The 23563-nt window shown below is 54.3% G+C and overlaps 3 protein-coding genes across 5 annotated transcripts; 1 reads left to right on the top strand and 2 right to left on the bottom strand.

Annotated features, from left to right (window-relative positions):
- Position 1: 1 nt before the first annotated feature.
- Positions 2-10395, top strand: NAALADL1 (N-acetylated alpha-linked acidic dipeptidase like 1). Its single transcript, XM_065882045.1, has 18 exons — positions 2-201; positions 272-444; positions 526-647; positions 1034-1156; positions 3172-3455; positions 3557-3661; positions 4367-4452; positions 4596-4715; positions 7552-7637; positions 7721-7784; positions 7870-7937; positions 8188-8279; positions 8361-8451; positions 9193-9274; positions 9359-9532; positions 9611-9698; positions 9809-9901; positions 10209-10395. Exons 1-18 carry the CDS (start codon positions 2-4, stop codon positions 10393-10395), a joined length of 2238 nt encoding a protein of 745 aa, XP_065738117.1.
- On the bottom strand, positions 9485-13771 carry SAC3D1 (SAC3 domain containing 1). 2 transcript variants are annotated; one of them, XM_065882046.1, is made up of 4 exons: positions 13644-13771; positions 12877-13457; positions 11203-11794; positions 9485-9495 (listed from the first exon to the last, which is right to left on the bottom strand). In XM_065882046.1, exons 2-3 carry the CDS (start codon positions 13448-13450, stop codon positions 11292-11294), a joined length of 1077 nt encoding a protein of 358 aa, XP_065738118.1. In that variant the 5' UTR covers positions 13451-13457; positions 13644-13771; the 3' UTR covers positions 9485-9495; positions 11203-11291. The 2 variants fall into 2 exon arrangements, with proteins under 2 accessions (XP_065738118.1, XP_065738119.1); XM_065882047.1 differs by lacking the exons at positions 9485-9495; positions 13644-13771 and having other exon boundaries at positions 11292-11794; positions 12877-13589.
- A 401-nt stretch (positions 13772-14172) lies between these two features.
- On the bottom strand, positions 14173-22457 carry SNX15 (sorting nexin 15). Of its 2 annotated transcripts, XM_065882511.1 has the most exons (8): positions 22320-22457; positions 19967-20002; positions 19627-19747; positions 18199-18314; positions 17928-18096; positions 17471-17614; positions 15010-15267; positions 14173-14738 (listed from the first exon to the last, which is right to left on the bottom strand). In XM_065882511.1, the coding sequence occupies exons 1-8, from the start codon at positions 22416-22418 to the stop codon at positions 14632-14634; spliced, it is 1050 nt and encodes a 349-aa protein (XP_065738583.1). In that variant the 5' UTR covers positions 22419-22457; the 3' UTR covers positions 14173-14631. The 2 variants fall into 2 exon arrangements, with proteins under 2 accessions (XP_065738583.1, XP_065738584.1); XM_065882512.1 differs by lacking the exon at positions 15010-15267 and having other exon boundaries at positions 14632-14738; positions 22320-22418.
- Positions 22458-23563: the final 1106 nt, after the last annotated feature.

Raw genomic sequence — 23563 nt, 5'->3', positions numbered from 1 at the left:
GATGCAGTGCGTGAAGGTGCTTGGAGGGGTGCTGGGGGCCGCTGCCCTCTTGGGGCTGGGGATCATCCTGGGCCACTTCGCCATCCCCAAGGGGACTGACCTGCCAGCCCCCAGTGCCTCAGCCTCCCAGGACCTGGACCTGGAGATCCTTGAGGCTGTCATGGGACAGCTCGATGCCGACAGGATCCGGGAGAACCTTAGGTGAGAGGCCTGCCCATGTGCCCCTCCTGTTTGCCAGAGGCTCCTCCCTGACCCTGGGCCCACCCTGCAGAGAACTCTCCAAGGAGCCACACCTGGCCACCAGCCCCCGGGATGAGGTGCTGGTGCAGCTGCTACTGCGGCGCTGGCAGGACCCGGAGTCGGGCCTGGACTCAGCCGGGACCTCTGAGTACGAAGTGCTGCTGTCCTTCCCCAGCCAGAAGCAGCCCAACCGTGTGGATGTTGGTGAGGTCCTGCTCTGGCCTGGGGAGGCCTGTGGGCCGGGGGAGCTGCCGGCCCAGCCCGGACACTGCCCTCTCTCCACAGTGGGTCCTGCTGGAGGCATCCTCTTCTCCTCCCAACGAAGTGAAGAGAACCTGACTGGGGAGCAGGGGGACCCCAATGTGGTGCCACCATATGCTGCCTATGCTCCCCCCGGAACCCCTCAGGTGGGCCTGGGACACCCCCTCCCCACTGCCGTGGCCCAGCTCCCGCTGGCTTCTACCCCAGCTGCTCCCATCCTGACCTATGGGCAGTTGAAGAAAAGTGCCTCAACTGGGGCTCAGCCCCACCCAGAATTTACTTGCTTCCACACTCCACTACGACTCCTTTTGCCCATCACTTAGTCATTCAACAAACACTAATGGGACCTGCTCAAAGCCAGGCCTGATACAGGGTACATGGACACAGAGCAAACCAGGTGTGACTTTGTCTTGGGGAGCTTATAAGCTCTAGGCGAGGTTGGGGGACAGACTCTAAATCCTTCATCCTGCCACTCAGCCTTTCCCCTTCTTTCCTGGGCCTGGCTCTAAGGGTTACCTTCTCTGGGGAACAGGGCTTCCTCGTCTATGCTAACCGGGGCTCGGAAGAAGACTTCATGGAGCTATACCAACAGGGCATCAAACTCCAAGATAGCATCGTCCTGACCCGCTATGGGGGTGTAGGGCGCAGGGCTAAGGTAAGCAGCAGCCCCCAGTGGACAGGAGGATGTGTGGGGAAGGGGATGGAGCAGGGCTGAGGGGTAGGCCAAGCCCTGGGCTCGGGGCAGTAGAGGGTGAAGGACTCCTTCCACCCACCAATGGCCTGCTTTGGCACTCTGCCCAGCCAGGCTCTAGCCCATTGATTGGCCCAAAGAACACTTAGGTGCTGTGTGACCTTGGATATCTCCCCTAACCTCCCTGAGCCTTGGGAAATAAAGGAATTGGGCACATTTTTCAGCTTTGGTATACTCTGGAAGTCTAAGTCCTCCTGTGACGTAGTTCTTCTGAACATTCGACTTAAATCCCTCCTGTTGTCCCTTCCTCCACAACTTGCTTCTTTTCAACACAATTTTTTTTTTTTTGTGGTACGCGGGCCTCTCACTGTTGTGATCTCTCCCATTGTGGAGCACAGGCTCCGGATGCGCAGGCTCAGCGGCCATGGCTCACGGGCCCAGCCGCTCCGCGGCATGTGGGATCTTCCCGGACCAGGGCACGAACCCATGTCCCCCGCATCGGCAGGCGGACTCTCAACCACTGCGCCACCAGGGAAGGCCTCAACACAAAATTTTGACTGAGGGTTACATGTTTGTGTTTTCTTAAATGTTTACTTACTTATTTATTTTAAATATAAAAAGGTATAGAGTGGGAGCAGGGACTAGGGAGTTAGTCTTTAGTGGGTCCAGAGTTTCAAATCTGCAAAATGAAGAGAGTTCTGGAGGTGAATGGAGGTGATGGTAGCACAGTAATAGGAATATACTTAATGCCACTGAACTGTATGCTTTAAAATGGTTAAGATAGTAAATTTCATGTTATGTGTACTTTATCACAATTTAAAAAGCAGTAAAATAAATAACTAAATGAAAGAAATGCCCATGATAAGAGCTGGGGGTAAAAAAATGGAAAGAAAAGAGAAGAAAGGCGAACAGGCGTGGTGGAATTATACAGATTATGAAACTTCCAGTTTTAAAAAAAATGTATAGAGTGAAAAAGTTTTCTCATAATGCCATCCTCCAAAAAGGTAGCTTGTTTGTTTGTTTATGGGATATGTATCCAGAGTTTCTTTGGGAAGAAGAACGTATGAAGATATATTCTTACTTCTTTCTCCTTTTATATAAAAGTAGCATAAATATACTGTTCTGAGCTATGCTTTTTTCACCTTAATACGTCCTGGAGATCATTCTCAATTGGTACATAAACTCTGTCCTTGATCTTTTTTTTTTTTAATGTACTGTTTTGTTTTTACTGTCCTAAAATATATGTAACATACATTTTACCAGTTTACCAGGTTAACCATTTTTAAAATGTACAATGCAATGGCATTCAGGATATTCACAATATTGCACAACCATCATTACTAACCATTTCCAGAATGCTTTCACGGTTCCAGATGAAACTCTGTACCCATTAAACACGAACGCCCCCATTCTCCCTCTGCAGCCCCTGGTAACCTCTATTTGACTTTCTGTCTCTATGAATTTGCCTCATCTAGGTACCTCACGTAAGAGGAATCATGTGATATTTGTCCTTTTGTGTCTGGCTTATTTCACTCAGCATAATGTTTTCAAAGTTCATTGATGTATCAGAAGTTCACTCCTTTTTAAGAATCGGTAATATTCCTTTGCACGTTATATACTAGGTTTTCCTTATCCATTCATCAGTGATGGACGGTTGGGCTGTTTCCCCCTTTCGGCTACTATGAACAGTGTTTATACGAACATGGGTTTAGGAGCACATCCTCCTTTTACACAGCTGTATAGTACTCCACTGCAGGGCACCTCCGTCTATTTCATGACCCCATCGATGAGCCATTGCCTAGGCGCAACAGTCTTTTGCTGCCTCAAGCAGCACTGCGACAAATGACTTGCGTTAAGTATCATCTTGCCGGTGGGAAGACAGATCTGTCCTGGCTTCCACAGTGAGGGAGGGAGGAAGAGGAACAAGATGTGCCCCCTTCTTGCCCCTCCCTAAACACAGCCTCCTCTGCCTTCTGCAGGCTGTGAATGCTGCCAAGTATGGGGTGTCTGGGGTGCTGGTGTACACGGACCCTGCAGATATCAACGACGGGAAAAGCTTGCCGAACGAGACCTTCCCGCATTCCTGGGGCCTTCCTCCCTCGGGGGTGGAGCGAGGCTCCTACTTTGAGTATTTTGGGGACCCCCTGACTCCTTACCTTCCAGCCAACCCCTCCTCCTTCCGCCTGGACTCTGACAATGCCTCCGGATTTCCCCCAATTCCCACTCAGCCCATTGGCTTCAAGGATGCAGAAGTCCTTCTCTGGTGAGCTTTTGCCCTGGGGTCTCCTTCCCACTCTCCAGTGGCCCCCAAACTTCAACCCCGGCACCCATATTTGCTCTGATGGGCCTCCCCCTCCTCCCCAGCAACTTGCAGGGAGCCTCAGCCCCGGCTGCCTGGCAGGGAGCCCTGGGCTGTGACTACAAGCTGGGGCCCGGCTTCCGTTCTGATGGTATCTTCCCAGCAGGCAGGTGAGATGGGGCCCCCTCCTATCCCAACGCTCCCCTTCTCTTCCCTTGTTATGCTTCCTTGACCCTGGTTTCCTCAGTGCTCACTTCAAGGCCTGGCCTTTCCCTTTCTCCTGTCTCCCAACGCCTCCCTGATTCCAGAGTATCTGTCTTGTCTTTGGGGAAGCCTGTGAAACAGCTGCGTGCCTCACAAGGCCCTGTGGGGTCCCCCCCACCTCATCTTGGACCTCCATTCTCCAGCCGCCCCCTCTCTTGAACACACCCAGCTCCTTCCCACATCAGGGCCTCTGCACTTGCTGTTCCTGCTGATGGGAACATCCTTCCTTACGCTCTGTCATTCCTGGCCTGCACTAACCTCCCCACCTGCCACCAGGTACCTTGTCGGTGTCCTCCCAAGCCCCTTCACTGCCTGCAGTTGTTCACTTCCTTGGGGTCTGCCTCCCTCAGGAGAGGGAGGCCCCACGAGGGTGGGGTCCATGTCTGTCTCAGTCATCGCCCAGAGCCTGGTACGCTGCTGCCATACACTAGGTATCCAATAAGTGAGTGAGTATAAAGGAGAATTGGAATCAGAAGAGCTGGGCTCTAGCCTCGCTGTCTCTCCTGGTATTTCCAGGCAAGTGATCTTGTCAGGTCCCTTTCCTGCTCTGGGCCTCAGTTTCTCCTACTTTGGTGGAGGGGAAGACTCCTAATACCCCTACGCTCCCCCAGCCAGGTGAACGTGAGTGTCTACAACCGCCTGGAGCTGCGGAACTCCTCCAACGTCCTGGGGATCATCCGCGGGGCCGTGGAGCCTGGTGAGCGCCGCCTCACTGTTCCCTGCGCCCCCAGGACCCGGCCCTGCTCTGAGCGCCCCTGACCACGCCCCCTCTGCCCAGCCTGGCTGCCCCGCCCACCCTCGCTCCTCCACTTGGGCGTCTGACTCTGCTCCTCCCGCCAGACCGCTATGTGCTGTATGGAAACCACCGGGACAGCTGGGTTCACGGGGCCGTGGACCCCAGCAGTGGCACTGCTGTCCTCCTGGAGCTCTCCCGCGTCCTGGGGACTCTGCTGAAGAAGGGTGAGCGGATCCTGCTCCCCTGGTCCAGGGACTCTCTCCCCAGGAGGTCGCCTCCAGCTCAGTCCTCCCCGAGCTTTTGGGCGTCCTGTCCCCGCTCCTCTCTCTCATTCTCCAGTCCCCACTTGGGCGAAGCTTGAGGGCCCTGGGGGCAGACACGCATGGACACCAGCCCTGGCCTCGCTCGAGGCAGGGAACTTGTGCAACACCTTCTGAGGGTTTCCTGGGCCCCTCCAATGAAGCAAGGCCAGATGTGGCCTCGAGCGAGGCAGTGCCCAGGCTCTGCCCTCAGAGAGTCTGAGCCCAATTGAGGCAGGGGTGACAGACAATCGTCAACTCAACAAATATGTCCCCCATGGCTACTATGTGCCAGGCCAGTTCTAGGCACTGGACATCCCCCAGTGAACACCAGAGTTCATGCTGTAATGACAGCTGTGAAACGTGCTATAAGGAAAAATATCTATGAGGCTTTCCAGATGCAAGCCAGAGCGCAGGGAGGCGGCAGTTCTGGGAGCGGTAAGGGTGGAGATCCAGGTGGGGCACAGCATGTGGGAAGGAGCTGCTGGACCAGGTGGCAGAGCTGGATATTTCCTAAAAATAAGGACATTTTCTTTCATAACCACAGTGCAATGCTCAGAATCAGGAAATTAACAATTTTGCCAATTGTTCTGAAAACTTTTGTTTTTAAATGGGCAAAGTACTTTATTTATTTTATTTTACTTTTTTGGCTGCATTGGGTCTTCGTTGCTGCGCGCGGGCTTTCTCTGGTTGCCGCGAGTGGGGGCTACTCTTTGTTGCAGTGTGTGGGCTTCTCATTGCAGTGGCTTCTCTTGTTGCGGAGCAAGGGCTCTAGGTGCACGGGCTTCAGTAATTGTGGCACATGGGCTCAGTAGTTGTGGCTCGCGGGCTCTAGAGTGCAGGCTCAGTAGTTGTGACGCATGGGCTTAGTCGCTCCAAGGCATGTGGGATCTTCCCGGACCAGGGCTCGAACCCATGTCCCCTGCATTGGCAGGCAGATTCTTAACCACTGTGCCACCAGGGAAACCCGGCAGGCAGGTTCTTAACCACTGTACCACCAGGGAAGCCCCTGTTCCAATAACTTTTACAGCAAAAGAAATTTCTGGTCCAAGAACCAATCCAGGATCACACGTTGCACATGTAGTAGTCGCATGGGTCATTTGTAATAGTTTCTTAGCTGTTCTTTCTTTCATGATCCTGATATTTCATTTGTTGACTGTCCCTCAATTTGGGTTTGTCTGATTAGATTCATCTTATGCATTTTTGGCAGAAAAAATGAGAATTTTTCATTGCAAGCATGTAATCATTTTATACTTAAAAAAATTTTTTTAGGGCTTCCTTGGTGGCACAGTGGTTAAGAATCTGCCTCCCGGGCTTCCCTGGTGGCGCAGTGGTTGAGAGTCCGCCTGCTGATGCAGGGGATGGGGGCTTCTGCCCCGGTCTGGGAATATCCCACATGCCGCGGAGCAGCTAGGCCCGTGAGCCATGGCCTCTGAGCCTGCACGTCCGGAGCCTGTGCTCCGCAACGGGAGAGGCCACAACAGTGAGAGGCCCGTGAACCCCCCAAAAAAAAAAAAAAAGAATCTGCCTGCCAATGCAGGGGACACAGGTTAGAGCCCTGGTCCGGGAAGATCCCCGGGCCGCGGAGCAACTAAGCCCGTGCGCCACAACTACTGAGCCTGCGCTCTAGAGCCCGCGAGCCACAACGACTGAAGCCCACGCACCTATAGCCCGTGCTCCGCAACAAGAGAAGCCTGCACACTGCAGCAAAGAGTAGCCCCTGCTCGCTGCAACTAGAGAAACCCCGCGCACAGCAATGAAGACCCAACACAGTCAAAAATAAATAAATAAATTTTAAAAAATTTTATTTATTTGGCTGCACCGGGTCTTAGTTGTGGCACGCAGTATCTTTTAGTTGCGGTATGCAGGATCTAGTTCCCTGACCAGGTATCGAACCCAGGCCCCCTGCCTTGGGAGCGCGGAGTCTTAACCACTGGGCCACCAGGGAAGTCCCTATACTTAAAATTTTTGGTTTAAAACAAAAAGATGAGGAATGATCAAAGGGGACTGAGTTGCATCCAGAGACGGGAGCACAGCCAGGAGCCCATAGCGCCGTGGAGGGGGAGGGGGGATCTGAAGGCGGTGAGGGGGGTCAAGCAAGGACCTCGGAGGCTTCCAGGAGGTGGCTGAGGCCTGTGGCAAGAGCAGCGAGGGCACAGAGACTGGAGATGGAAGCCAGGCTGCGGGAGGCTATGAGAAGCAATGTGGGGCATTGGTTAAGCCCCTGGATTCTGGAGCCAGGCCTTGGATTTGAACCCTGGCTCTGCTGCCTACCAGCTGTGTAATCCTGGCAAGTCATTAAACTTCTCTATGGCTCAGTTTCCTCAATGGAGAGAGTCATAGTCTGTCCCTCACGACGTGTTGTAAGGATTGGCTCTAAGGAGAATGGGAATGTATCATCGCCAAGTGAAGATGATTAGGGGAGAGTTTTGCATAGGATGCATGGAGAGAGTTGGGGGACCTCTAATCAGCATAGCCAGAGAGAAGAGGTGGATAGGGCATTCTGGCAGAAGGTACCACCTGACGGAGGGAGATCGGTGTTGGCGTCAATGTTGGGGGCTGTCACAGAAGCGGAGGGGCGCTGGTAAAAGGAGGATGGAGCCTCAGGGAAGGCTTGGCCAGGGAGATGCCAGGACCTACCTCCAGTCGCCTGTGCCCGGCCCGTTCCAGCCCTCCCTCCTCTCCACATCCCCAGCCTTCCCCCTAAGCCACCCCAGGATCCGAGGAATCTTGCCCTCCAGCCCTTTATCCCCCTCCCCAGGCACCTGGCGTCCCCGAAGATCCATCGTGTTTGCGAGCTGGGGGGCAGAGGAGTTTGGGCTCATCGGCTCCACAGAGTTCACGGAGGTGAGCGAGCCCCGCAGCTCGCCGCTCGAGGGGGTTTCCGGGGCAGGGCAGCGCGGGGCTGACGGGGTCCCACCCACCTGCAGGAGTCCTTCAGCAAGCTGCAGGAGCGCGCCGTAGCCTACATCAACGTGGACATCTCGGTGTTTGGTATGAGGGGCGGCTGGGCTTACTCGGGGAGGAGGGAAACGAAAGGGCGGGGCCCGAATAGAGTCTTTCTCGGATCCCCTCACAGCCAATGCCACCCTGAGGGCGCAGGGGACGCCCCCGGTCCAAAGCGTCATCTTCTCTGCAGCCAAACAGGTGGAAATGGGAGGGGCTGGGAGCTGGGCTGGGAGGAGGACGGGCGGGGCGGGGCTACACGGGGTAGGCGGAGCTGGAGCTGGTACTTATTAGAAGGGCTGGGGGTGGGACTGAGGCTGTGGGGGGTGGGCCTTGTAGGACCCTCAGGACTGTGCGTGGGCTGGAAACTTGGGTGGGCAGAGAGGAGGACCAGCCTGGTCGTGGGGCCTGGGGCGGGGCCAGCCCCGAGACTAGATCCCCCTCCGCTCAGATCCGCGCACCAGGCCCCAGCAGTCTCAGCATCTATGACAACTGGATCCGATATTCCAACCGTAGCAGCCCGGTGTACGGCCTGGTCCCCAGGTGAGCCCAGGGCCGGGATGTGGACTCCGGGCTGGTGAGCTGGCCCAGCGCCCTGCAGCCTAAACATCTTCCTTCCCGCAGCCTGGGCACTCTGGGTGCGGGCAGCGACTACGCACCCTTCATTCACTTCCTGGGCATCTCCTCCATGGACATCGCCTACACCTATGACAGGGTAAGCGGACACCCCTCCGTCCCCCATCCCGGTTCCTTGCTCCACCAGCCCCCTCCTCTCCTTCGGGCCGCTCCAGTGCAAACTGAATCCGGCTCCATCACTCATTAGCTGTGCTACCTCAGCCAAGTTTCTTTACCTCTCTTGAGCATGTTCACCCTCATCTATGTTATTTTATCAAATTTAAGGTACAGCTGAGTATAAGATGCACTGTTATGATACGCACTCTTCAGGAGGGAAAAAAGCACTGTCAAGTAGTTGCAGGATGACACTGACTGTAAGAAGCATCCTGATTCCAGAGATCTTAAAATGTTTATCTCAGAATCGCTTAAATAACAGTATAAACCAGGGGTGGTCTGAGGGTAAAGTGAGATAAGGGATGCAGAGTGCCCAACCTGTCTCCCTGTTTGATGCTCCAAAAGGCCCTTTCACCCCTCCATGGCTACACCACTCTTGAGTGGTGGAGTTGGGATTTGAATCCTCTTGTCTGACTGCAAACCCCAGGTTCTTCTCCTTCATGTGAAACGGGAAACTGGCACCTGACCCAGCTTTGCCACTTATTAGCTGTGTGATGTCAGGAAGGTTACTTAACCTCTCTGAGCCTGCTTCCACCTCTGTAAAGTAGGAATCCTAGAACCTTCCTCACAGATGTGGTGACAATTGAATTGAAATAATGTCTCTACATTGTACACTTCCTTCCACTTCCCATCCCAAGCTTGTCACCTCTGGGTCTTGTTCCCCCAGGGCAAGACCTCAGCCCGGATCTACCCTACCTACCACACAGCCTTTGACACCTTTGATTACATGGACAAGTTTGTGGACCCTGGTGAGGACGAGGGCAAGGGGCATTCTGAGGCTGGAGGAGGATGGGCTGAAGACTGAGCCCCGGCCTTGTTGCGCTTCTTGCAAGGTTTCAGCAGCCATCAGGCCGTGGCCCGGACCGTGGGCAGTGTGCTTCTCCGGCTCAGTGACAGCCTCTTCCTGCCTCTTAATGTCAGTGACTACAGCGAGACCCTCCGCAGCCTCCTGCAGGCTGCCCAGCAGGACCTTGGTGGCCTGTTGGAGCAGCACAACATCAGCCTGGGTACGGAGCCGCCCCCCCAACATTGAGGAATGGGGAGCCCTGCACCCCCAGGGCTAAGATGCTGGCTGTTCCCCACAGGACCTCTGGTGACCGCAGTGGAGAAGTTTGAGGAGGCAGCCACGGTGTTGGTCCAACACGTATCAGCACTGCAGAAGGGCACCCCCGAGTGAGCAAGGGCTGCAAGCAGGTGTCTGGGAGGGCGGCATCCAGGGCGGGATGCAGGCTGGCAGCTGGGCTGCTGGCTGTAGGGTGACCAGAGCGCCCTGTCACCTCCAGCCCCCTACAGGTGCGGATGCTCAATGACCAGCTGATGCTCTTGGAACGGACCTTCCTGAACTCGCGAGCCTTCCCAGAGGAACGCTACTACAGGTGAACCTATCCTGAAGCTCTTCGAGGTGCAGTGAGGCTGGGCAATGGGCACCCGCTGGAGGGACGAAAATGTCAGTTTTGCTGGCCTTTAGAGAACAACCCAGTCCCTTGAGACAGCTGGGGAGTCAGGCTTAAAGGATGGGAGGCAAATCGGTGAAGGTCACCCTGGGACTAGAACCTGCATCTCTTCCCACCACCAGTGGAGAGGGGCTTTTGTCCCTAGCTGTATACAGGAGCTGTTCCGGGCTGAAGCTCCCCTCTCTCCTGGCCCCTGAATGGTCCTATCCTCCCCCATTTCTCCTGTCAGCCATGTGCTCTGGGCACCCCGCACCGGCTCTGTAGCCACGTTCCCGGGCCTGTCCAATGCCTGCTCCAAGGCCATGAACACAGGCCCCAGATCTGCAGCCTGGGCTGAGGTGCGGAGGCAGCTCAGCATCCTGGTGGTGGCCCTGGAGGGCGCAGCAGCCACCCTGAGGCCTGTGGCTGACCTCTGACCCTAGCCCTCATTCTTCAGCTCCCATCCCCACCCTTTATCCTAACCCTCTCCCACTCCAGTTTTCTTTGAGTGTGTCCCCGTCTCTCCTGATGCTAGGAAAGGGCACGACCACAGGACCCTCTCAAACTTCTGAGGCAACAGCTCAGGGCCCCACCGGTGCAGACACTTGAAGGGAGTGACAAGCCCCAGATGAAACCTTCCCTCTTCCTGGCTCTTGGTTGTCAGAGGGTGAACAGGAGATAGGGATGGTGGGGATGGCAAAACCACCAACTGCTCTTGGTGGTGGGTGGGTTAGGATGGGACGCATAATGGCAACCTTAGATGTCAACTCAGAGACCACCAGAGCTACTCCTCAGTGACCAGCAGGGAAACTGAGGCCCAGGGTGGATAGGGCATTGCCCAATTTGGGTTCTGCTCCCCCCACGCCCCTAGCATGTCTCAACTCCTCCCTGCCCTCCCCAAATAAATTGAGCCTAGCTGCTGTCCTTGCGAGACAAGTTCCTTTCACTTATTTATTTATTTTTAGACTTATTTTATTTATTTATATTTGGCTGCGTTGGGTCTTCGTTGCTGCGTGAGGGCTTTCTCTAGTTGCGGCGAGTGGGGCTACTCTTCACTGCGGTGCACGGGCCTCTCATTGCCGGGGCTTCTCTTGCTGCGGAGCACGGGCTCTAGAGCACAGGCTCAGTAGTTGTGGCGCACGGGATTAGTTGCTCCGCGGCATGTGGGATCTTCCCTGACCAGGGCTCGAACCCCTGCGTTGGCAGGTGGATTCTTAACCGCTGCGCCACCAGGGATGCCCAACGAGTTCCTTTTACTGTGTGGGAATCATGAAGAAAAACCCTGAGCGCTTCAGCCCCACTCCTGGGGCTCGGGGAGACCGCACAGCCCTCCTCATGCCGCAGACTTGGGTCTGTCCACAGCCTCATCTTCCTCCTCTGCTGTGACCACCTCTTCCAGGGTGCGCCCTCCAAGCTTGTTCCCCACCAGTACTTGGCAGGTCCCGGCAGGTGGCAGCCCCTCCTCAGTGTAGTGACCCCTCAGGAACACAACTCTCTCCTGTCCATCTAAGGGCAGTCCATGGGCCTGGCACAGGTCCCGTGCCTCCTTGGGCCCATCCAGGGCCAGCAGGTGGACCATGAAGCCCAGGGGCAAGGTCTGGCCTTTGGGGGTGCTCAGGGCACGAGCGAGGCGGGCCAGGGCTCCCCGGCGGGCACGGCCCACATGGCACCGCACGGCGCAGCTCTGCAGGTAGGGCAGGGTCCGGAGCAGGCGAAACAGGCGTGCAGTGTTGCCTTCGCGGAAGGCAGAGTCGACTGCCAGGGCAGTGCGCAGGGCTGGGCAGGAACGCAGGGCAGTGGGCAGCTGCAGAATCTCGTGAAGGGCCTCCACCGAGCCTGGGAGGGCGGGAAGCCCGAATGAGGACGCTGATTCCTTCTGGAGCAGGCCCACTTTCCGTGCCATCCCCTTAGGTCTCCCCCTATCTCCCCTCCCACCTGCTCGGGTCTTCAGCCACGCCACCTCCGCCACCTCCTTCCAGCCCTCCTCGGAGCTCATCACCCTACCTCACTCCCCACCCCACCCCCACCTCCCAGTCTGGCCACGCCCCTCCCCCAGGCCAAGCCCACCCTCCCTCCCCCTTTCCCCCTTGGCCCCTTCCTAAGCCACATCAGAATTTGTTGTCAGAGGTTCGAGAACCCCTTCAAATAGTCTGGGTCCTCATAATAAAGTGAGGCAGTGTCTACAGAGGAAGGAAACAGGCCCAGATAATTTAATGACTTGCCTCAGACTGCCTTAGAGTTTGTACGTAGTAGAACTTGACCCAACCAAATCTGAGTTTTCTGACTTCCAACCCAGTCCTTTCTCCACTGCTGTAGCTGCCCCAAGATTTGGGAGTTGCTTCTGACACATCCTCCTCTGTCCGCCTGGTGAGGCAATTATTTTTTCAAATTCTGCCTCTGCTCCCCTTCCAAGAATCACGACACTGGAAACTTGGGTCACTTTTTGTAAACTGAGGCTTCTGACCCATTAGCGGGTTATGAAGTCAACAGCATTTTATTACAACTAAAAAGAATTTATTAAAATGCACCATCCATCCATAGAAAAGATCTAGTCTTAAACCTTCTGTTTCAGATACGTTTGTTAGCGTATGTGTTCTTGGCCGCTTTGCAACACTGACTGAACTGGAGGTTTAAAAAAAAGCTTGAAAACCACTATCTAGGTCAACTGTCCCATTCTAACCCCATCCCCTCCACTTTTGTAACGAGAAAACTGAGACCCAAAGATGGGAAGAGACAGGCCAGAAGGGCCAAGTAGGAGCTCGGTACATCTTGTGCATTGGCTGAGACACACATTTAGGAGGCAGGGATGGAGAGGGAGCTACTGGTGAGGTTTTAAAGCTTCTCCTTCCTTTCCCGGCCTCCACTGTCCTCACGGAGGGCCGCCTGCCCCTTGTTCTATCGCGGGGACCCCGACTCACCTAGGTTATAGAGCAGAAAGAGGCCCTGGAAGGTGGCCTGCCGGGGGTAGGGCCCGGCGCCCAGCGCATAGCAGCGCCGCAGAGAACCAAAGCCCTCCTGCACCTGGGCCTGCAGCAACATCGGGTCCGCTGGCCCGTGCACTGTGCTGGGTCCGAGCCGCGCCACCACTGCCAGCAGCACTGCCAGCGCCGCTTCCAGCACCAACGCCGCCTCGACGTCGCCCGCGCCCTGCAGGGCCAGGTCCAGCCGCACGGCGCGCAACCGGTCCGCCACGAAGCTGGCTACCTCTGCGCGGGACGCGTCGGTGCGCTCCACCACCTCGCTGGCCAGGTAGCGCACGGTGGCCAGCAGCACGGACGGCGGACGCAGCTGACTCGGTGGGGGCCGGATCTTCCCGGCGGCGGGCCGGCTGTACTCCTTCACTGCGCGCTGCGGGTCGGCTCGGGGCCTGTGCCCGCGACACCCCGGCGCCACCTCGAAGCGGTGCAGGCGGCGCTCCTTTTCGCGCTGGGCGCGCTCAGCGGCCGGACACATGTCCACGCACGTGCCCACGGGCAGCTCGTAGCCGGACATGGGTGGGCTGGGGGGGAAGGATGGGCGCTCAGCATCCCGTGGACAGGCGCGGCCACTCGCCCCATCCTGCGGGAGAGCACGCCAAGGCCGGCGGAGGCTCAGGGGAGGCGGGGCGGGGCCGACCCCGACGGGCCCGCCTCCCCGCCCTGGTCTAGGCATCCCCGCCGCCCGTTTGGCTCCGCCGTTCTCTCACCGAGTCCTGTGGCTTCCCACAGATCTTCGAGCAGGCCTCCCGAGATGCTCTGCGCTGTAGTTCAGTGTCAACACTGCTCCTCACGCTCAGGCCCAGCTAAAGCCCGCCCGTCATGCACCTCTGCGGTCTGGGTCACTCCCATGATGCACCGGTTTGTAGTCCCTTCCCCAACCAATCGCTTTGTAGGAGAGGCGGGGCAGGAGTGGGGCCACGCCTTCCCAGGCTCCAGCCCTCTGAATCATCACGGTTTGGCTTTGAACCACGGGCCCGAAGTGTGTGCACTCGCTTTGGTTCCTCTTCACCCAATAACCTGGCTCAAGGGGCCTTGCTATCATTCTCTAATGTTTCCCTGGAGGCTCTTCTCCCTATTTTCTAGATCAGGGGTCAGCAAACTTTTTCTGCAAAGGGCCAGAACAGTAAATGTTCTGGGATTTACAGGTCGTAACCAGTCAACTCTGCAACTATTCAACTCTGCTGGTGTAGTGAAAAAGCAACCATAGACAACACGTAAACAAACAAGCCTGGTTGTGTTCCAATAAACTTTTATTTTTTTAGATACTTACATTTCATGTAATTCTCACCTGCCACAGAATATTATTCTTTTGAATTTTTTCAACTATTAAAAAAAAGTAAAAACTCTTCTGGCTTGTGGGCCTTACAAAAAAAGGCAGTGGGCCATATTTGGGTGCGGGACATAGTCTGCAGACCCCTGTTCTACATGGATAAACAAAGAGCCTAGGGACCAGAGCTGCTGCTCACATATCAAGATAGAGACAGGCAGGATCAGACTTGTGAGTCCCTGATTCCAAGGTGGCAGGTGTAGTCAGGGAGCTGAGAATTCGTTATTTGTCTCATTCTTGGTCCAGTTACACACAGAAATGGCCTCTGGAGTTACAAGACCAGAAGATCAGATCAGGCACCAGGGAGAGGAGAAGAGGGTGGCTGGCAGTGCTGGAGCTAGAGTCCTGGGAAAGGGTCCTCTCCCGTCTCAGGGTGGGAGCTGGGACAGATGCAGGTGCAAGATTTCCTCTGCCCGCTTCAGGTACTCAGCCGCCTTCTTCTTCACACCCTCCCGGCGGGCAGATGATGGGTCACCTGTGAAGACAGAATGGCTCAGCAGAGATACCTGGGTTCAGAACCCCTGGTCTAGCCCCTTACAGTTCAAAGCATCACCATGTGTCTTTCCCTGCTCCCTGGGAGGCAGATATATTCTCCCCATTTTACAAATAAAACTGAGGCCACCCAAGGTTATACAATTGGCCAGTGAGGAGCAATTCTGATCCTTGATTTGTGTTTTACTTTTCTCTCTCTTCACTGCACCAGCCAGTACCCCAGGCCTGACCCTCCGCCCTCCAGTCCCGCTCACCAGAAACTCCCTGAAGCAGGACGTGCACACCATCCCGGTAACCCTGCAAAGCTGCAGGGTAGGCGCCTGCCTTCTCATCCCGTAGGGCCTGGGTGATGAGCTCTGTGGCTTCGCTCAGATAGGCAGGGGCGGGCCCTCCTTCCTCGTCCTCTTCCTCCGCCTGCCCTCCTGGCTCCCAGGGTTCCTGGTCCAGTCTTTCAGATTCTGCCTCCAATGCTGCCAGCTCACCCATGTGGGTAGGACTGGGGCCTACACCTTCTGCAATCAGATATGGAGGACTCGAGCCAGACTGGACCTCCTATTCCCAGGGCCTGCTGTCCATCCCCAGACCTCTCTTGCCCACCAACCTGTCCTGGGTTCTTCAGTGCCCGAGCAATCCAAAAGCCACCTGTACATAGCACACTAGCCATGATCTATTCGATTGGTGGAGTTCGTGTACTTTGGTAAAAACACCCTTACTTCCCTAATTCATTGTTTCCCTTTCCTTCTTTCTCTTTCTTTCCTCTTTCTTTCGAGGTACAATTGATTTACAGTATTATGTAAGTCTCAGATGTACAGTGTAGCCTCATTCTTTCTTTAGGTACACATTGACATTAGCTTGCAAGCTCTGGGTCACTGGTTCTACTTCCGTCCTGACTACGCTTGACCTATAAACCCAAGAATTTCCTCCATAAAGTTTAACTGAAGGATGCTAGACCAACTATGCCAGGTCAAGGGTAGAAATGCTCCAAGCCTTGTAATCTTAGGATAATGGATCCAGAAAATCTCAAGGCTTTTTTAAGGTTTTACTATTTCAGTTGAGGCCCCTAAATGTGAAGACAGTGGGTGGTAGGTATTCGCACATTCCAGAAAGAAGGGCTCTTATATCCTCTAGGACTGGCAAAGAGATGGTTGAAGATGCCCTCCATAGCTTACACAAAAGAAGGCTAGAGATTTGGTGAATCTTTGATGAAAGGGCCTTTGAAGGGAAGGTGCAGGACTGGGAACCACCGCTGCACACCACCGGCCTGGAGAGGGAAGGGTGGGCCTCTCTCCAACCCTATCCAAGGGACCCCATGTGGAGACCAGGGGCCTCTTACAGGAAGGGGAGGTGACATCTCACTTCCCAGTTGGACTACAGCCCTCCCTGTGTTCCTAATGGAGCAGAAGACGGAAGAGTTCTTGGGATGCCTTAGTACTTGAGTTCAAGAGCCCGGTGTATGTGCTGAAGAGAGAGAGACGAGCGCCGGCTCCTCGCCTGGAGAATTCTGATGGTGAAAGGCTGGCTGGAGGTGCCCACAAAGTGGGGCAAGGGTAGAAGGCAGCATCTGAGTGAAGTGCGCTTCCAGGCCTGGTGTGGGCAAGGGTTTAGGAGTTTGTCCGTGGGCCAAGGGAATGTCTTATGGGAGCTGCCTTTGAGGAGTCTTGACAGGCTCCTGCCCAAGCATCTGGGCACTGGGTACCCCAGGGGGTTTGGCTGGGGCAAGGCAGAGTATCTGGATGCCCGCCTACCTGTGGCCAGTTCATCAGCCATGGTGACACCACTCTTGCCTTTCCCCTCCAGTCCCTTCTTTCCCTTCCCCAGCCCTGGGAGCGGGGCAGGGGGATAAGAAGAACAAGAAGAGTAAAAGGACAGTCCTCACACCCTTGTCACCATGGCCAAGGGCAGTCAGGCCTGAGCTGGCGGGGACGTGGATGGGAGAAAAGTGGATGGGAGACTGAGGTCCTGATTTGGATCGGACCTCAGAAAGCTAAGGGCCTACCCAAGAGTTCACCAAGGGAAGCCAACAAAATGGGCTTAAAAAGTCTGCTGTGGGATCCAGAATGAAACTGCTGCATGATGACCCGGACGTGCCATCAGCCACTTCAATACCCCAGTTGCAGTAACAGCATAAACTTGGAGAATTTTAAAACGGAAAGACCCCGTGTCTCAGAGCCTGGGATGGTCAAGTCCCTGATCTGACAAGGAGCTCAGGACCAGGGCCTCCATGGGGGGCCTTCCATCTCTGGTGCCCTCACATGTCAGTGGCTGCTCCAGGGGCCTCCTCTGCTGTCCTCTGAACCCAGACCTCCCCTCCCTTGACCAACAAGGCCTCTTGGCAGAAGATCTACAGCCAGACCCCAAGCTAGCCAGGAAACCCCACCTCGGGCTTCCAGCAAAGGAACTGAAATCCTCCTGGGGCACGGTGACATCCTGCTGGTTCCACAGCTTTCTCAGGGAGAAGATGCCATGGTGGGAAGTGGCCTACTTCCTCCGTGGTTGCTCACTGTACAGGACCGTCCAGCTCGCCAGCACGGGGGAAGGTCACTGCTTCTAATTCTCACCAAGGCTGCCTTTTGCCCACAGGGGCCGCCTTTCTCAGATTTACACGGGCAAGGCGAGGCCAGCCACTGGCTGTGCCTGCCTCTGCCTCCCTGCCCCTAAGGACCTCCTGCCCAGCTACCGCCCTCGCCCCACCCCTCACTTGTCCCAACTTGTTACCTTCCTTGGAGAAGGGGTCAAAGAGGGCAAGCTCAGCCTCGGTGAGGGGGCCTCGGCCGGGGGAACTGGACGCCTCCTCGGTGCTCCCACAGTTAAAGAGGAGATCCAGGGCCTCCTGGGCAGGGCTGGATGGCAGGGGGTCCACTGAGGAATAGATCATTGGGGACATGCCTGCTTTTATTATTTCCCAGCTTTCAAAATGTAATTACCCTCTCACTGTATCCTTTCAGCAACCACAGGCATACATAAGCCCGTTCTTAGGGTTTGTGCCCATTTTACAGATTAAGAAGCTAAAGCCCAGAGAAGGAAAATGACCTGTGCAGAGTTCCTCAGCAGGATGGTGGTAGAGGAGCTGGGAAACACCCCAGGCTTTTCACTGAGGAGGGAGTGGTCCCCACCCCCCATATACACATGCTCTGGGCCCTCCAGCCCTGGCTCCTTCTCCCACCCCATGTACCTGGCACCTCCAACTCCTCGAGGCCCCTCCTCTCTGCAGGGAGCGGCTGGGGCAACCAGGGCTCATGAGGCTGCACCCGGGGTTCATCAGGGGGCGGTGTGGGGATCAGAGGGGGTGGCAGGATATGCACGTCTCTGGACATCTCGGAGGGCCGTGTCACCTCCCCACCCTTCAGGAGAGAAAGACCAGCCACAGGGAGTCACAGGGTGCAGCCTGGTGGGCAGGTAAGCTTCCCAGGTGCAGAGGACGGGGGAAGAGCAGGTACACATACCCGGAAGAACTCCTTGAGTTGGGGGCTGTTGCTGAGTGCGGGGATGTGCACGGTAAAGCGAAGCAAGTCCTCGGCCCCCTTTCGCCGCTCCTCGATCACCGAGGCTTCAAACCGGCCTGCACCCGCCAGGACGAGGGGCAGGGAGAGAACAGTGACCCACAAGGGCTTCTGGCCCCCAGGCCACTTTCCCTGGTTCTGAGGAGCCCACTGCCCCCCTCCCCATTCTCCCAGGAATCTTCCTTGGCTCTGCCTGGGGTGAGGGTCTTGCAAGGAGGGACCAACCTCCCTATTCATCCATTTACCAGATGTTTGTTGAACACCTACTATGTGCTAGGTTCAGAAGGTGAATGAGAGAAAAGCAAGGTCTCTGCCCTCATGCGTATCACATCCTAGACAGGGGGAAGCAGGCAACCAACAGGAAACAAATAATTACAGGTGGTTTTGATGTATTAGGGAGGAAAGTAAGACTTAGGGGAGCTGACTCACCCAAGGTCACACAGCAAGTAGCCCCATTTTTAGTTTCACTGTTCTGGTCTAGGTATCATGCAGAGTTATTTAACTCTGGGCTAGTTATCATGCTGTCAGGGTGGGTAGCCTGCTGTACTTCGCATTACCTGGCATAATCTACCAGGAATGAGCTTTCATCTTGCTACAAAAGAACATCTCCTCTGAGTCTAGAGATACACGTAACAAGGAATATGAGCCTCACATATAATTTACGATTTTCTAGAAGCCACCTTTTTTCTTTTTTTTGGCCGTGCTGCACCAGCTTGTGGGATCTTAGTTCCCCGAGCAGGGCTCAAACCAGGGACCACAGCAGTGTAAGTGCCAAGTCCTAACCACTGGACCACCAGGGAATTCCCGAGAAGCCACATTTTACAAAAGTAAAAAGAAACAGGTTAATTTTAATTATACACTCTATTTAACCCAGTATATCCAAAATATTCTCATTTGAACATGTAATCAATGTGTAAATTACTGAGATAGTTTACATTCTTTTCTCAGTGTGTATTCGATCAGATAGCACATCTCAGTTCAGATTAGCCACGTCTCTGGGGCTCCTCAACCACAGGTGGTCCGTGGCTGCTATTTCTGGACAAGCACAGGTCTAGAGGAAACACTGGCTTGTGGCTTGGAGTTCAGGTTCTGCCACTTACAGGTCAAGCCCCTTCATCTCCCTGAGCCTCAGTTTCCTCATCTTGAAAATGGGGCTAATGAGAACAGGAATGTTAAAGGGCTCAACACACAATAAGGGCAGAGCAATTTCCCCATCTGTCAAATGAGGCCATCTCTAAGGGCCCTTCCAGCTGTCTGAAACACGTCTTTGCCAGGAGTTTCAGGGTCCCTCTATCCAGTCCTCACCAGCAGGGGTCCCCTTTGCTCAATGCCCTCTCCATCTCTGGCCTGAAAGCTGGGATCAAGACTCACCAAACACCTGGGCGCGGGGGAAGGCAGGGAACTCCTCCAGGCGGCGGAAGAGGTTGCGGTGGGTATAGGCCAGGTCTCCATGCAGCTTTCGAAAGTCACTGTACCGCTTCCAGACCACCACCTAAGAGGGACACGTGACTCGACAGGGCTGAACGACGGTAGGAAGTGGCCTTCCCCACCCCAAGCCTGGCCCCACACTGTGTGTGCATTAGGGCACAGCACCCCCTCCTCCCAGGGCCAGCGAGGAAGGGGGGCTGGTCTCCTGGCAGAGTTACCCCCGTCCCTTTACTGTTTCCAGATCTGGAATTACGAAATGGTCCCTTCCTCCCAGGAGGCTCACCTCTTTGACATCCTCCGGGTCCCTCTTTGAGATGAACTGAGGAAGAAAGTTAAGAACCAGTGAGACCAGAGATTGACATCGCAGACACCCCATCACCCTGTAAAATCGGGGCCACCTCCTAGCCACCTTCAAAGGGGCAGAGCGCTTTGGCCAGCGGTATCAAGGTGTCCTGGCTTTAAGGCTTTGAGTGTAACTTTTAGCAGTTTTTCTACCATGCACCTTAGTTTCTTCATCTGTCAAATTGTTACCGGTCCTTGGACTCTAATCAACAGAAATTGATGAGGCCAGCTGAGAAATTCAGGCACGGCTTCATTGGGACCTAAGGCTTTACTAGTTTGGGATGGAAAACAAGTAACATGTGCCCTTATCCGCTGTCTCCGAGGAGGGTTGACTGTTTCCTTAAATTGGGTGAGGGCAGGGGCAGATCTGTGGGTTGGGCTGGAGGGGCGGCTTAGGTGGTCTGCCCACCCCCTTGGTGGTGCTGTGTGCAAGGATCATGCGCAGTACCCTGCTTCTGCTCCAGGCACCTCAGAAGTGGCAACTGGTTTGTGGTCTTTTTGTATCTTATTGTTCATAATTGCCTAGGCTTTGCAGGCATGCAGTTATTTTTAGCCCCTTATAGCTTCTTTGTTTTTTCTGTTTGTCTAGGTGCAAGTGCAGCACTCCAGTAAAGGGTCCCAGGTCCCAGCCTGTCTCAAAATGGGAGGCTCCATCCCTAAAGGCCCATCTAGAGGACTCCATTCTCAGCCCAACTTTTATCTCAGGTCCTTCAAAGGGTCCCTGCATCTCCTTCGGAAAACGAAGAACCCCAGGTTCTCTAAAGAATGAGCTTCTGTCCCAGGAGCCACTTCTCCCTTAAAGGAGGAAGCCTCTGTGTGTGAACACTCCCGGACACAGAAGAAACCCTCACTGGGGTCGTGACCCAGAAAGAGCAGATTGGTGTCTTAGGTGGAAAAAAAGACTCCATTTTCATTATGTTACGTTCATAATAATTAAAAAAAAAATCCTACAGTCTGAAGTAACTTTGACAGTTTTCAAAACATCTGTTCATTATCCTAGACCCCAGGGAGGCAGACATGATTCACATGCCCATTCAAAAGATGAGGAAGTAGAGGCTCAGAGAGGGGACATGACCTGTGGAGGGACTGCTAGCAATGAAACACTGGACTTTGCTTTTCACAACAGACTTGCCTAAAATATTTTGGATAAAAGAAACTATATTTAAAAAATATTGAGGAGGACTTCCCTGGTGGCACAGTGGTTAAGAATCTGCCTGCCAATGCAGGGGCCACAGGTTCGATCCCTGGCCCGGATAGATCCCACATGCCACGGAGCAACTAAGCCCCTGCACCGCAACTACTGAGCCTGCTCTCTAGAGCCCACCAGCCACAACTACTGAGCCCACCTGCCACAACTACTGAAGCCCGCGCGCCTAAAGCCCATGCTCTGCAACAAGAGAAGCCACCACAACAACAAGCTGCAACAAGAGAAACCCGCGCACTGCAACGAAGAGTAACCCCCGCTCACCACAACTGGAGAAAGCCCGTGCACAGCAACAAAGACCCAACGCAGCCAAAAATAAAAATAAATAAATTTCTAAATCACTTTGGAAGTCTCTACATTTTTTGCTCCACTTTAAGTCATTAATGCACCAGTTTAATATTTGCCTACTTCAAAATTGTAAAAGTACAAAAATTTTACAGTGAAAAATCTTCCCTAGGCAGTTCTTGTATATCATTCTACAGATATTGTTACACTGTTTGTTTTTAATTCTTTTCATGATTTCCTCCGTCTTTATATATGCTTTTAACGTTGTTACTGCTTCATACATCAACTTCAGTCTTTATCTATTGACTTCCTGCTGTGTGAAGAGGCTTACTCCTTAATTTCTTTTGACCTGTATGAATTTTTAGTCATACACAAGCATTATTTTTTTAAAAATTAAAAGTAATTCAACTCCTTAAAGGGCTTTTATATAAATATCAAACAAACCAATAGATAAAACTTACTCCAAGAGATTGGAGAACTAACCAGTATTTGAGTTGAGCCAGAGCTTTCATGTTAACTTAAAAGAAATTCACAGCCTGACGGATAGATGTCACGCGTTGCGCGTGGTCACCCACACCTCAGTCTGGGAACGGCTGTCACGCCCTTTTAAAAAGGCACCGCCCTCCTATGGCCCCGCCCCTTGATGGCTAAAGAAGTAAACTAAGGCCCTACCGGCACCTCCCCTTAAAGGGGAAATCCATATCTGTCGTCTAACATGGGAGCTTGCAGCAGCGTCTTGCCTTAACGTAAAACACGGCCCCCCCCCTTGTTAAAAGGGCAAAGTCCCCGCTGGGCCCCACCTCACCTGAGCCGTCACTTTGTACTCTGTGTAGCCCTTTGGGTGGGTCCGGGGGTCGGAGACAGTGTAGTGCCGCAGGAAGTCGTCCTTCGCCTGGCGGGACATGGCAATCGAGCTGGAGCAGAGCTGACCGCCGTCCTCCGCCTCCTCCACGCCGCCCCCGCCCCTGCCCCTCCAGGTCAGTCTTCGCCAGCCACAGCCTCTCCCGGGCCTGCGCCCTTCGTCCTCGGGCCCAGGGAGCTGGTCGCAAGTGACAGTGCAATTCTCGGCCAGGGCGCCTGGCCAAGGGAGCGTCTAAAAAGTCCTCGGTTGTTGGTAAAGCAGGAACTAAGTGATTTGAGAATAAGGATTGGGGAGGTTGGATCAACTCAGGTCTGCTTAGAGATAAGCCCACCCCATGCGATCGTAAACCCTCATCACATATCTCCAAATGACTTCTCCTTTGCTTCCCAATTCCCTTCTTTCATCCATCCACACAACTTTTATTGTGTTCAGTATGTGCCAGACATTGCCAAGTCATTTCCCTGTCTCCTTCCCGAGGATTCACTAAATTCACGTTTTCTGGAAAGGTGGGGGGAGCAAAAAGAACTCCAGAGAAGCACAATGGCGTCATGGGTTCTGAAGTCACATGTCTTACTAGCTGCAAAAGATTCCCTTAACTACTCGAGCCTCAGTTTGTCATCTCTAGAATGGGGATGTTTATAATAGAATCTACTGCAGTGGATGTTTCTTTTTCCTTTGTTGGTCTGTCCAGCATTCACCCCTGCCTCTTTCTGTTGGCACCATAGTACCAGATCTTTCGAGGTAGTTCGCTAGTATGTGCAGCCCTCCAGCCTCTTAGTCCAGAATCCGAAGATGCCAGCCCCTTTCCTTGCCCCAGGTCCCAAGTGGGGGCCGGGGATTCCCTCCTGAAACCTTGAATCTTGAGTGAGGGACAGAGGGCACAGTGCCTGGCAAGGGGACTAAGTTGTTCCTTGAGTACAGTCCTGGCTGTGGGTTTGGCTGCCCAGCCTTTGGAGCACTCTGTTTTCTAAGCCTGGATGTCCGACCTCCGTCGAGATGCCATGAGTTCCCAGTATCCTTCCAAGAGAGGCTTTTTCTGCTAAAGACAGTAATCTGTGTCTGGGCAAACCATCCAGGACCCTGACTGATACTGCTGAAACCGAGTGGGGCCTGGGCACAGAGGCCTCCTTTTGTCTACCATTTCTTTTAGGCAAGACTCCAGCCTCCATGACCTTTCCTGAGTTCCA

Source organism: Phocoena phocoena, chromosome 8, assembly GCF_963924675.1.
Source record: "Phocoena phocoena chromosome 8, mPhoPho1.1, whole genome shotgun sequence".
NCBI classification, from domain to species: domain Eukaryota; kingdom Metazoa; phylum Chordata; class Mammalia; order Artiodactyla; family Phocoenidae; genus Phocoena; species Phocoena phocoena.
This window is presented reverse-complemented; position numbering and strand designations above follow the sequence as displayed.

Coding starts and splice junctions, on each gene's coding strand:
- NAALADL1 (XM_065882045.1), top strand. CDS start 2: ATGCAGTGCGTGAAGGTGCTTGGAGGGGTGCTGGGGGCCGCTGCCCTC. Junction 1,157..3,171: donor GTGTAGGGCGCAGGGCTAAG/GTAAGCAGCAGC, acceptor TGCCTTCTGCAG/GCTGTGAATGCTGCCAAGTA. Junction 7,638..7,720: donor GCTCCACAGAGTTCACGGAG/GTGAGCGAGCCC, acceptor ACCCACCTGCAG/GAGTCCTTCAGCAAGCTGCA.
- SAC3D1 (XM_065882046.1), bottom strand. CDS start 13,450: ATGTCCGGCTACGAGCTGCCCGTGGGCACGTGCGTGGACATGTGTCCG. Junction 11,795..12,876: donor CTTTCTGCTCTATAACCTAG/GTGAGTCGGGGT, acceptor CCGCCCTCCCAG/GCTCGGTGGAGGCCCTTCAC.
- SNX15 (XM_065882511.1), bottom strand. CDS start 22,418: ATGTCCCGCCAGGCGAAGGACGACTTCCTGCGGCACTACACTGTCTCC. Junction 20,003..22,319: donor AGTACAAAGTGACGGCTCAG/GTGAGGTGGGGC, acceptor TTTCTTCCTCAG/TTCATCTCAAAGAGGGACCC. Junction 18,097..18,198: donor AACTCAAGGAGTTCTTCCGG/GTATGTGTACCT, acceptor TCTCTCCTGAAG/GGTGGGGAGGTGACACGGCC.